The following is a 13,402-nucleotide window of genomic DNA, read 5'->3' as shown; positions in this document are numbered from 1 at the left end:
CAGCTTCACAGTTGAGTTCCTGGAGGAGGCTATCAAGAAGACGAACGCCAACTACGGTGGTTTGACCCCCAACGTGACCCGCGTGGTATTCGTGAACGGCAACATTGACCCTTGGCACGCTCTGGGAATCACTTCTGACCTGAGCAGTGAGGCACCAGCAATTTTCATCCAAGGTAGCGAGAAGTATCATCTCCGTTCGTTTTTCTTCTTTTTTCAAGTTGTTTGAGTCTATTAATCATATTTCTTGAAACGACTTTAGTTATAACTTTGTCATTTTAAGCTGAAATAATTCGTGAGTTCTGAAGTTCTTTTAGGACCTTTTAATCACATTTCTTGAACTGATTGGAGTTATAACTTTCAACTTTTAAAATGAAATAATTCGTGAGTTTCAAGAATGTACTAAAAAAAAACTTCTTCCTTAAATGATAGTAGGTATAAGTGTTTCTGTTAAAAGAAATAGATATCTGAATTTTTAGAGCTTATCAAACTCTTCTTCTTTAAAGTGGAGTATAAGGTTGGGTTTTAAAATTTAGTATATAATTTATTCCAGAGTTTCTTGAAGTCATCTTGCTCCAAATATTTAAGATTACATTTTTCTTGTTTGAGGAAAAAATTCCCGAGATTTTAAAGAGTATTAAATTCATCTTTATTCAAATGGTTTTAGTTACAATTTTCAGATTTGAAAATAAAGAACTTCCCGAACATTAGAGTGTATTAAAGTCTTTACTGAGATGGTTTTAGCTTGAAGTTATAACTCTTATTTTGAAAATAACTAAGTTCATTTTTTTAGAACCCCTTGATTTTCTGGTCTTAAATTACATGAAATCCTGAATTTTTAAATGGAGAGATTTCTAAATTTCTGGCTTGAAATTAGATAGTAATCTGAGTTTTTACAGTTTTTATATTCTTTTTCAGACTGTTCTGAATATATGAAGTTTTGCCTTTTTTCAATCTTGAACTGGTTAGAATATATATATATATATATATATATATATATATATATATATATATATATTATATATATATATATATTCTTCCTTTCTTTTCAAAGTAAATATGTTCGTAAGTTTATAGACTGCTAAAATTATCGGGCACGAACGGGTTAGGGACATAAATCTCTTATTGAAAACTGAATAAATTACTTAGATTAAGATAAATCAGCAAGATATACAGTTTATTAAGATAATTTTGTTGAAATGGAGTTTTAATCTCATGGCTGGGGAATGAGCTTTTATAGAGATTACCAAAAACTTTTTCCCTATTTGGTTTGATTTAGAGCTTTCTGTTTTTAAAGAGTATAGAATAATCTGGCATAAATTGTTCCGAGTTGTAAATTATAACATGTAAAATGAATGAATTTATGACTTTTATTATTAAATTCTTGCTTTAAATCGTTGAAGTTATGACTTGAATTCGAAACTATTGAGCAGTCTATCGGCCTAATTAAGTGAGTATCTGAATAAACAATCAAAGTCTCATTTTATCCCAGTTTCCATATCTTTCGTAATAAGATTCCCTTCTTACTGATCATAAGCATTATAATATGAGACCTTTCCTATGATATAAGAGATAAGTGATTCCTTGGGATTATGAATAACTAAAAGTGATAGGAAATAGAGGAAATGGAAGCTAAAGAGCACAAGGAACAATACTTCAATCGACTAAGGCCCCGTCCAAACGGTCGAGCTTTGGTCGACGAACTTTGTCCGATGTGACGTCAGAAGCGTAGAAACAGCGAGAAAAGTCAGAACTTTGCCGCGGTTTCTCCGCTTCTGACGTCACATCGAACAAAGTTCGTCGAGCAAAGCTCGGCCGTGTGGACGGGGCCTAAGCGTTTATCTTTTACTTGTTCATTCATTTTACATCATCCATCTTGAATTGTTGTTGATCCTAGTGATTAATTCATCAATATTCAAATTATATATATTACAATTATTCCCTTCACCTGGATTATTGATATTTTTCAACAAATCTGATCTATTTGCAGCTGCATGACTAACATCACTTCCCAATTTCCTCCCTCAAAACAAAGGTACCGCTCACTGCGCAAACATGTACCCCCCAACATCTGACGATCTGCCCCAGCTGCAGGAGGCGAGGCAGAAAATATTCTCGCTCATAGAACAGTGGCTCAGCGAAGAGTAGATCGAGAGTCGTTGCCCTGGGATAAGTTCAACGGAGATCCTGGTCACTGAGCAGAAGCGCCTGTCAACGGAGTTTGTGATCTGTATAAAGATGAATGCCAACGATTATATTTCTCATATTTTTTTTTTAACGAACCTGAATTGCCATCTGATATTTTAAAGGAAATTTAGATTTGGAATAAATTACACTGACGTAGGATGCCAGACCTGAAATTCTCTCCCATCTATTTCGCTGAAATATCAAATGTCTTGGATTACAGATATCAAACATGATTCATTTGAGATCTTTTATTCTAACTAAGTATTCATATGTCCTTATATAAGAAAAATATCGGAAAAGAAGTCATAAGAAATTTAAAAAAAAATTGAAAATATTGATGAAGTATATGTATGAAGTTAGATTGCTTTATTATTAAGAATTTATTCTGTGTAATTAGAGAATCGCGTCTTCGCTACTTCACAATAGTCTTCCTAATCTAGTTTTGCGATTTTCTCTAATAACTTACCATTGTTTCTTAAATTCAATAAAAACTTGAATAAAAAATCAATGGCAGGGTGAACTTCTTGGCGATAAATGGTGGAATCTTCACTGGGAAACACTGTAAAGGATAAGAAACTTGGAAAACAGAAGTAAATTAACATAAGAATTCTTTAAAAATGGGAATAAGCAAAGATACATACATATACGTATATATATATATATATATATATATATATATATATATATATATATATATATATATATATATAGGTGTGTGTGTGTGTATAACTGAATCACGAAAGTTTGGAGTGTGATGAATATATAAATAAAGGTAAAAGCCATGAAGGAAAGTGAAACAGTGGAATAGCCGCAAGATCTTTCGACAATGAGTAGAAAGATCTTGCAGCTACTCTCTTGTTTCTTTCACTTTCCTTCGTGGCTTCTACCTTTATATATATATATATATATATATATATATATATATATATATCATTCGAGCTACAAATGTCCTTTAATATCTAATTCGCTCTACCTCGGAATTGATATATTTTCATATATGTACCAAAGAGGAAATTTTTAGTTGATAATAATTGTGTCCCCCCATGGGATCGAACCACCGTCCAGTGGATGGGAAATGAAATCAGAAACGCACAGTGACGCTATCGAGTTGGCCAGCAGAGAGGCTATAAGTTTACACCGATTCTGACCATTAAAAATCACCGTCAATCTCGGTGTTTTCGTAATTAGAATCGATATGAAACCCCCTCAACCATGCTAGCCGATTCGAGCGTTTGACCAACATAGCCTTGTTATGAATACTTATCACATCACCGTGATTCATATAAATCACTCGAGCTACAAATGTCCTTTAATATCTAATTCGCTCTACCTCGGAATTGATATATTTTCATATATGTACCGAAGGGGAATTTTTAGTTGATAATAATTTCGTCCCCCCATGGGATCGAAAAACCGTCCAGTGGACAGGAAACGAAATCAGAAACGGACAGTGATGCTATCGAGTCAGCCAGCAGAGAGGCTATAAGTTTATACCGATTCTGACCATTACAAATCACCGTCGATCTCGGTGTTTTCGTAATTAGAATCTATATGAAACCCCCTCATGCTAGCCAATTCGAGCGTTTGACCAACGTAGCCTTGTTATGAATACTTATCACATCACCGTTATTCATATAAATCATTCGAGCTACAAATGTCCTTTAATATCTAATTCGCTCTACCTCGGAATTGATATATTTTCATATATGTACCGAAGGGGAATTTTTAGTTGACAATAATTTCGTCCCCCCATGGGATCAAACCACCGTCCAGTGTACGGGAAACGAAATCAGAAACGGACAGTGACGCTATCGAGTTGGCCAGCAGAGAGGCTATAAGTTTATACCAATTCTGACCATTAAAAATCACCGTCGATCTCGGTGTTTTCGTAATTAGAATCGATATAAAACCCCCTCAACCATGCTAGCTGATTCGAGCGTTTGACCAACGTAGCATTGTTATGAATACTTATCACATCACCGTGATTCATGTAAATCATTCGAGCTACAATTAAATGTCCTTTAATATCTAATTCGTATCTGTGTGTGTTTGTGTGCTTGAAAGATCACAGTAGATGCACCTGACTTCATTAGATAAACGAATACCACCGGAAAATGATAGGTAGAAATCCAAGCGCTTTCATCTTTACTAAGACATTGTCAAGGAACTGAATTTCATTCGTTCCTTGACAATGTCTGAGTAAAGATGAAAGCGCTTGGATCTCTGCCTATCATTTTACGGTGGTATTCGATTATATATAATACGAATTATAATATATATATATATATATATATAATATATATCTATATATATATTATATATATAATGTATATATATAAGAAAACACACTTAGAACTCACATAATTGTAAAGGATTAGCAATCTGGAGATAATATTAGAAAAGGAAAATATGACCAAGAATCATTCTTGTTGGGATGAGAGCTATCTGCAGAAATAAAAGGTTGTTAAAAATAAAATTTACACTAGTAATACACAAGATTGAGTAGAAAAACATTTCAGGAACAGATATATACAGCATCACGTACTCAGAGACAGAAACAAAAGATTAGTTGTGGAAGAGTAGAAAGAATGATCTTTGAAGCTTACTCCAGAGATGGAGGCGATGAGAAATATCAGTAGATTCAAAGTCCATAATAAATGTGAATATGATAGATACGGTTGTCATGCCAAACAAGTTTACAGAAAATAAAGCGATAGGGAAAACTTTGGAGTAATAGGTGGTGCTATACAGGAAGAAGTAAACGATAATAATTGCCTACCAGCTTATGAAGACACTGGAATGAGATATAAGCGGCGAAAATACATGGAAAAAGCTACCCTATCCTCATCATGTTTTAGAAATCATCAGAAAAAATTGCGGACACCATCTCAATTTCTAAAGCAGAAAATTTTTTTTTCTCTAGCTGAAACAATGGGGAACACTAAATAATAGTAAGGTGATAAAAACACAAACAAAAAATGATGTTACTGCATAAGACATTTAATATTAAACAAAGGTAAAACGGGATTAGATAAACTCTTCAAATATGTATAAAAAAAAGATGAAAATATAAAACTAGGAGGTTATGAGGTGCCGTTACAGAGGAAGTATTTTGACGGCTGAGCCCGTCCTAACCACTGTAAACAAATATTATGTCACTCTTCCCATTACAATATTACGAGCGGTGAATTACTACCTATATTTTGGTAATTATCTTTATGATGTCCCGTGATGATTTTCACTCTAGAGAGCATATGTTACAATAGGATCACACACATAATTACGCAATTAGTTACCTAGTATTACTAGATTAAGGTATCATTGTGCCGGCACTGGCTCTTACTCTAGGGTGGCCTGGATGACATTTTATTCTGGATGGTAACTCGTGCTTAAAGGGAGAACAGTTTCCACTCCAAACAAATGGAACTCGTCATCTATCGAAGTTATCAGGTTTAGGTTGTCCATCACGGATTCTAGGTAGCTACCTATATAGTAGTTTCCTTTTCCCTGATAGCCTATAACCTACCTACCTACCTAGCTAGGTAGGTAAGCCACATTCCAGGTAGACGAAAAGTACCTACCTAGGTAGCTAGTCTCCCTGAGGATGTCGTGCAATTATTAGAATTTCGAAAGTTCAAGCAAAGATGCAATGCACTACTACCCTAATCATATTCTCATTGCATTTTAATACAATTTTAGTGTAGGCGGTAGATCTAGGGTACTTATCCGCGGCGGCCTAGACTATGGCAGTTGCAGTTTATCTTTGCAGTTTTACCTATTGAACAAGAATTTTAAGTAATATTTATTCGGACGATTGTAATTAACCCCCCAGGGGCCAGTACTAAACACGGCGGCAAAATACATCGGACACCCCAATCCCTAGTTGATGTCGTATCCGCGGTTACGTTCCTTGCAGTCCGTGCGGACTACTTCTGTAGAAATACCGTGTTGGCTTATCATTAATTTACTTGTTCTTTTTAGTAACAAGTGTGATCTCTGCTTTCTGTAGGTACTAGTATAGACTACTACTAGGTACTAGGCATGTCCCTTTACCTTCTTCTACTTCCTAATGAGCACCATAGCCTATTCTTTGGACGCTTGAATTTTAAGTCAATGGCTCCTACAGGCATTTTCCATATGAATAGGGTTCATCTTCTGAATGATAATAATAATACTGTTAACTTACAAATAGTCTAGTCATAGTCTACGAGGCTACCTATGTTGGGTTATTTACAGCAGGGGTAAAATGCAAAGTGAGAGGTTAGCCTTCACCTTTCATGGTTAGTTCTTAGGGTCCAAGGTTAGGTATATTAGGTGAAGGTGAGTTTGGATGGTTCATATTCCTTCTGCGTGTCTTTTCCTATAGGAAAAATGCCAAAAAATCTTAAGGTAGAATGCCTGATCCCTCACTACATTTTTTGACAGCAGAGCAGCTTAGTATAAGTTAGGCTCTATGGGTATTTGTTTGTTAGCCTAGGAAACATGCCAAGCACCAATATGATGCATGACAAGGAGTGACTACTATTCCATATATTCCTCACATGTATATACATCATTTTATCTTTTAAGCTAGCCTACCTTAGCCTAATTTAGTGGATTCACTTATAACCTAAATATATTTTAAAGTGACATTTTTTTCAACGTATTATATTGAATGAATATACATATAAAATATTCTCATAGTTATGATTTTTTTATGAATATGATTTTCATTTACTTTGGAAGTGTTTGGTTAACCCCCGGCCCATACTTCTTTATCTAATGGTATTATTACCAATAGGGAATAATAGTGGGTAAGGCATTTTTGGGTGGGATGGGGAATGAAAACAAGTGAAATACAGGGATGCATCCCCCCTACCTACCTGTCTTATTTACCCTAGAGCACCTGAAATTATAAATCTAAATACACGGGACATCAGCCTAACCTAACCTAGTAGGATACCATGTCTTACCTGACTGGGGAATGATGATCAAAGGGATTATGGCTTGGGCCCCAACTAATAGTGTCTTCTTATCACTCCTTATCTAGTGCGTAAAAAACTACTTCATGATTGTTTGGAAACTATACAGTTACATCTTGTTGATTAAGGCTATCTTATATGATTATAAATTCCATCCCATGATAGGTATTTCCTGATCTGGAACCACTAGCAAAAATGCAATATGGCTCATTAACTCTCATTTTCCTATAGGCATGATCTGAAGTGTATGGGTTGATTTTGTAGCATATAAAAAGGCTAAGGAAAAGTATACAAGTACAGTAGATAGATTTTGCATTTTAAAGATTGTGTATTTCATATATAATTTGTAACTACTTGATAATGAGGCTAATTATATAATTCTGTTTTACTGAAGGAAACCTACATTTCAATTCCTTTCCCTTTCAACATAATCCATTCTTCAACCATACACTGTTGCTTTCTAGTCTTCCATTGATCTAAGCAATCCAGTAGGTCATTTTTCATTAATTGTGTCATAAGCTTCATTGTTTTCTTTTAACTGACCAGATATGAAAGTGTCCTTATAGTGCAGACATTGTTTTTGGGAAAAGAACATTCACATGGTACTAGATCAGATAAAAAAAGGAAGGTGGTCTGTTATACTGCAGTGTATTTCTCATTCAATAACTACTGAGAGCACTGAGTGTGCTGATATATTGCCATGATGACAGATGAAACAATTTCCCAATAGTTGCAGCCTGTTTCTATTGACCATCTCACAAAGATTCCTGGTACTTTTTGTGAATGTAAGAAAATTATGTTTATAATGATGATTCAAATCTTATTTTATGTGGTCACACTGTCTAGAAAATTTTAACATTTTCCCTTCTACTCTTATGACTTATTTTCAGTAGCAAGTTACAAGACTTAGTTGAATCCTAAATTATGCACGAATGTTGATAAACCCTTATAAAAGTCATTGAATTTGTTTTTTGGGACATAGGTACAGTATCTTATATGAAAAACACATATGCTGTAACTTGTTTGGCTTTTTATAATCCCTAATAAGGTTACTTTCATATTCCTTAAATAAATTATTATGTGCTGTTTTGTTTTTTAGGTAATATCCATCTTGACTGTGGCAGTGTAAGATTTCTTCATCACAACAAACCAAATGATGGGTGTTCAGAACAAAAACTTCCAAAAACTCATTTCTTTAGTGACTTTTATGAGTAAAACAAGTGCTAAGAATTCAAGTAGACAATCACTACCAAGTTGTCTTAGGATTCCACATTTATGGCACAGAAATTTTTATACCTCTTCACCTCTGGCAACCAAGTATTTATTGTCTGGAAATGGAGAGCTATCACATGCTATAGCAACAGGTGCTGGAAACAAATTGTTATTTGAAAACTGTAATGTTTGTGGATATTCCTCATCAACTGATGATTACTTATCACTCTCAAATGTGAATGTACAGAGATATTTATTGCATCTGAAGAACAGTTACCTACAAGCTACTAAACATGCAGATCAAGACAGTATGAAGATAATAAGAAATCTCAAGGATTTAATGGATGCAGTCAATGAGGTAAGTTGTTTGTTCCTACTTGATATACAAACTCTTGGTTCTTTACACTAGGAATTGCATTTAGCAAAGCTGGAGATGGCCGTTAGACTTTCAAAAAAGGTGGTTACGCAGTTATCTACCGTCTGGTAGGCGGGAGCCCTGCCTGTCCAGATGTAAACATTCCAATTTACTTTCAGCCATGGTGCTATGCAGACATGTGCTCTAACTCTCTGCCCATCTTGCTGTTTCGCTGTTTTCCCAATGGGATCCTTTGTGTTTTTGCTTGTTCTTGTGTGTATTTGTGTGTTTGATATTAATTCTGAATTGTGCAAACCCACGAATCATTTAATCTTGTTTGGAAGGCCGTCACCCAGCGTTTATGCCCTGGTGTTGGCGGTAAGGATTGTACCCACTTCCGATTGCCAGTCAGTGTTGACCCTCATGTCCTCTGCGCTACATGTTGGGGCACGATTGTAATCCTCAATTTACTTGTGCTGAGTGTTGTTCTTGGTTACTTGCGCAGTGTGTGAAGTTTACTGTTAGGAAACAGTATAGAGTGAAGGCTGCCAAGATGTCGTCAGAAGGATATATGCCTCCATGTATGCCCTAGGTAGCTAGCCCTTCTTCCTCGTCTCTCCCACCTGGTAAACTTCCCCTTTTGGCTGTCTCTCCGGGAGCGATCGCTACCTTGTTATCTTCACTTGCTTCGTCGAGTGAAGATGTTAGGGGCGGGGGCTGGTGGCAATCAAGCCAACCTCTTCTCGGTTGGGTCTCTGCTCACTCCAAGGGGGAACTTTTCCCTTGGAGCAAGAGGAGTCTCCCTCTACTCACCCGACTTTGTTTACTTCTTCAGGTTTGATGGCTGAGCATCATGAGGTAGCCAAGTTCCAGGAAGAATGGATCTCCTTGGGGATCTCGGGTGTTCCATCCTTGCAGGGTATATTGGCGCACCTGAGGTGTTTTCCAGTGGTCACCCATGCTGCAGCTATCTCGACGAGGACCCCAGCAACCATGACAGCATTTGCAAAGGTCCCCAAGTCACACACTTATCTAAATCTGATGACCCCAGAGGTGGTGGACCAGACTGCCGTTCATGCTCCAGCACCCCAGTATGTGGTGTCTTTGCCTCGTGTTGTACCCATGGTCCCAACTGCTCCTGTTGTGCCTCCTGTTCTGGGTGCTCCTCCTACCCTGGCAGCTCCTGCTGTTCCTGTCACCTAGGCTGCTCCTGCTGTGCATGCTGCCCCAGCTGCCTTTGTTGCTCCTGTTGCCGCTCCTGCTTTTCCTGATGCTTCTGCCACCCGGGCCACTCCTGCTGCCCCGGCTGTTCCTGTGTTTTCTACTGTTCCCTCTTGGATGGGTGACCTGACCGCCATCCTGAAGATGTAGAGCAGGAAATTTAAGGAGAGGCCCCATAAGATGTCATCATCGTTGTCTTCTTCGCCTTTGATTTTGTCGTCTGCTGTCTCCTCCCCTTCTGCTAAGTTTCGTCGGCCGAAGAAGAAGAAGGCTGCCTCTCTTCCCCCTAAGAACTCCCACCCCAGGACTTCTAAGGGACCTCCTTCTTCCACAGGGGAGGCAGTGGGATCTCTTTTTGCCTCTTCCTGGTCCTCGGACTTGGGATCCAGTTTGTGTACCTTGCCAGGGTCTCATGTCTTTGGAACCTCAAGTGCGTGGCCAGGCCCACATTCCCAATACCAGTTCAAAGTCTGCTTCTAAGACTGTTATTGTGCCTGTCTCTTCCCAAGTTTCTTCAGACCCTTGAGAGGAGACTGCTTCCATTGATCCTTCTGTACAAGATTCAGGAGTATCGGGTCCCCAGCCGAGCTGAGACACGGTCACAGAGAGTGCTTGGTATTCCACAGAATCTCGGGCATCCCAAATAGGCACTAGCAAGTCTTCTTCCCGGTGTGGTTTAGGCACAGGATGAAAGTCCCAGAACATGCAGGTGTTCCAACACTTCCTGCCAACACTGCTTCGAGTGCTTGGCCTGGTTCCCAACCAGGTGTCTCAGACCCAAGGGTTCAGTTACTCAGAGAAGGGCTCCCTTGTTCACCCTTTTTCGCAGGAGATTTCAGCCTCAAAGAAGACTGGAGGACATCAAGAGGACGGTTCAAGTTCATGTCAGTCAGCTCCCAAGCACTTGACTCCAGCCAGACCCAGATCACATTCATGTTATTGGCCTCGCTGGGTGGAGGGGTTTGCTTGGGTGACCCTCTCAACTCTCCTTGGGACAGCGCTTCACCAAGGCATAGATGCTCTCTTAGACCCTTGCTGTTGTCAGCACTGCAGGTTGCTGACCTATCACTGCCTGCCTCCTACTGGTTCTTCTAACAGGACAGGTAGGAGTGCTTGATCCCCCTCACCTGTTCCCTCAACCTCTTGGGGTTTTATTGGGAAGTTTTAAGTCAGTCAGGAGGGACTGACGAAATTGCTTCTTCTCGTTGTTTGGGTACAAGGGCCTATGCCCTGAGTTCAGTTCTCGGACCTGCTCGGTCAGATGCTCAAGTAGTTGAGGAGGGATCCCAGGAGTCTGCCGAGGTTCTCCCCTCCTGCAGGGAGTGTAGGTTAGTTGATCAAGACCTGGTTCATACCTTGCCATAGAAGGGTTTTCCCTCTCCAAGCAAGAGGCAGCAAACCTGGGGGTCTCCACTATGGGGACTCCAGACAGTCTCCTGGTTGGATCTGTGGTCGTTCACAGTTTCCAAGGTTGCCGCCTCATCAGGAGTGATTACCTCGGGAGAAGACTCCATCTTTGGGAGACTGTGCCATCCAGGAGGTATGGCTATCTCCTACCTAGCCCACCAGATGGTAAACCTGTTGGCAACCCTGGTACTGAAGAGGAGGGATACTGTCCTGAATTGCATCTCCAGGTTTGTATGTCCTGTGTCGGCATTTGCCCTTAGGAATGGACAGTTGCTGGGTTCTGCCTCTCTCTTCCCCAGAGAGTTGGTAGATGCTGCTGTGGACAAGAGACGTGCCGAAGACAGTGGCCAAGACTTCCAGGTCTTCACGTGGCACTTCAGCCTGACCCTCAGGTCAGGCTAGCACTTCCTCAGCTCCTATGGAGACCCAGGCTTCAAAGGGTGCTCGCAGGACTACCCAGCCTTCTTCTTCCTCCGCCAAGAAAGGCACTTAATCGTGTCCCTTTCTATCCCCTTTTCAGTCGGGAAAAGGGGTCAAAGGTAAGAAGTAGAAGGGAGGATGCTAGGGGCAGTGTTTCCCTCTAGCAGAGGTTTGGAGACCGATCATGGACTTCTCTCCCTTGAACCAATTCGTTTGCCAGACTTGGTTCACAACAGAAACAGCATACTCAGTGCTTGCCTCCATCAGCGAGAATGACTTTATGTGTACAGTGGACTTGAAGGATGCATAGTTCCAAATACCCATTCATCCGTCCTCTTGCAAGTACCTTCACTTTATCCTCTGGGAAGCAGTGTTCCAGTTCAGGGTATTCTATTTCGGGCTCTCAACCACTCCCCAGGTGTTCATGAGAGTCTTCACCCTTGTGTCAGCTGGGCCCATTCGCACGGGATACGTCTTTTGAGGTATCTCAGTGACTGGTTGCTACAAGATGGATCAGTTTCTTGACTTCTGCTACAGCCTAGGGGTCATAGTAAATCTGGAGAAGTCCGTTCTCATCCCTAAAAAGGGGATAAAGTACCTGGGCATGCTCTTAGATACGGCAGTAGGAAGAGTCTTTCCCTCTGACTCTTATATGAGCAGGTTCAGGAAGGCAGTGCAGCTTTTTCTATCTTGATGGGAGCAGCCAGCCCAATAATAGCAAGTCGTCATGGGTCACCTGTCATTGTTGGAGAAGCTGGTCCCTCATGGGCAGCTTCATCTTGGTTCTCTCCAATGAAGAATGAAGGCGTACTGTTCCCAGTCTTGAGACTCTCAATCCTTTCTCATCCTCACTCAGAGTAAATGAGACAAGATTTAGACTGGTGGATGGAGGACAGGAACTCTTAATAGGAGTACCCCTGCATACTCCCCCTCCCGATATGCGACAAGATTTAGACTGGTGGATGGAGAACAGGAACTCTTAATAGGAGTACCCCTGCATACTCCCCCTCCCGATATGCTTCTGTTCTCAGATGCATTGGCCGAGGGATGGGCAGCACACCTGGAGGAGTTGCTGACTTTGGCAGTTTGGAATGGAGATTTCAAGCACCTTCACATCAATATCCTGGAACTCAAGAGTGATGGGACATTCAGTGGTGTTGATGAGCAACAGTACCACAGTAGTGGCATATGTCAACAAGCAGGAGGGTTTTGTATCCTTCCCGCTGCATGTTTACATTGCTGTTGTATGAGTGGGCAGTAGCTCACTTGGTAGAGCTGTCAGCCAGGTAGTACATTCCAAGCAAGAGAGATGTTGTGGCAGACAAGCACAGCTACCAGAATCAGGTGATAGGGACAGTGGGAGACTGTGCCATCCTGGAGGTATGGCTATCTCCTACCTAGCCCACCAGATGGTAACCTGTTGGCAACCCTGGTACTGAAGAGGAAGGACACTGTCCTGAATTGCATCTCCAGGTCTGTAGGTCCCGTGTTGGCATTTGCCTTTAGGAATGGACCGTTGCTGGGTTCTGCCTCTCTCTTCCCCAGAGAGTTTGTAGATGCTGCTGTGGACAAGAGACGTGCTGAAGATAATGAACGCCTTGTCCACCAGGCAGTGGCCAAGACTTCCAGGTCTTCACGTGGC

The 13,402-nt window shown here is 40.2% G+C and overlaps 2 protein-coding genes across 2 annotated transcripts in view; both read left to right on the top strand.

The window, feature by feature from the left end:
- Positions 1 to 2,421, top strand: part of LOC135203207 (putative serine protease K12H4.7) — a 20,784-nt gene extending 18,363 nt beyond the window's left edge. The window contains exons 8-9 of the mRNA XM_064232960.1: positions 4 to 173; positions 2,033 to 2,421. Of these exons, the coding sequence (XP_064089030.1) occupies positions 4 to 173; positions 2,033 to 2,145 (283 nt within the window). The 3' untranslated portion in view covers positions 2,146 to 2,421. The remainder of the gene's footprint in view (positions 1 to 3; positions 174 to 2,032) is intronic.
- Positions 2,422 to 4,629: 2,208 nt separating this feature from the next.
- Positions 4,630 to 13,402, top strand: part of LOC135203206 (peptide chain release factor 1-like, mitochondrial) — a gene marked incomplete in the record, with an annotated part of 74,117 nt that continues 65,344 nt past the window's right edge. The window contains 2 exon segments of the mRNA XM_064232959.1: positions 4,630 to 5,390; positions 8,245 to 8,715. Coding sequence (XP_064089029.1) covers positions 8,299 to 8,715 — 417 coding nt within the window.

This window comes from Macrobrachium nipponense, chromosome 33 (genome assembly GCF_015104395.2).
Source record: "Macrobrachium nipponense isolate FS-2020 chromosome 33, ASM1510439v2, whole genome shotgun sequence".
Taxonomy (NCBI): Eukaryota; Metazoa; Arthropoda; class Malacostraca; order Decapoda; family Palaemonidae; genus Macrobrachium; species Macrobrachium nipponense.
Note: the sequence above shows the minus strand (reverse complement) of the source record. Positions and strands in the feature narration are given on the sequence as shown.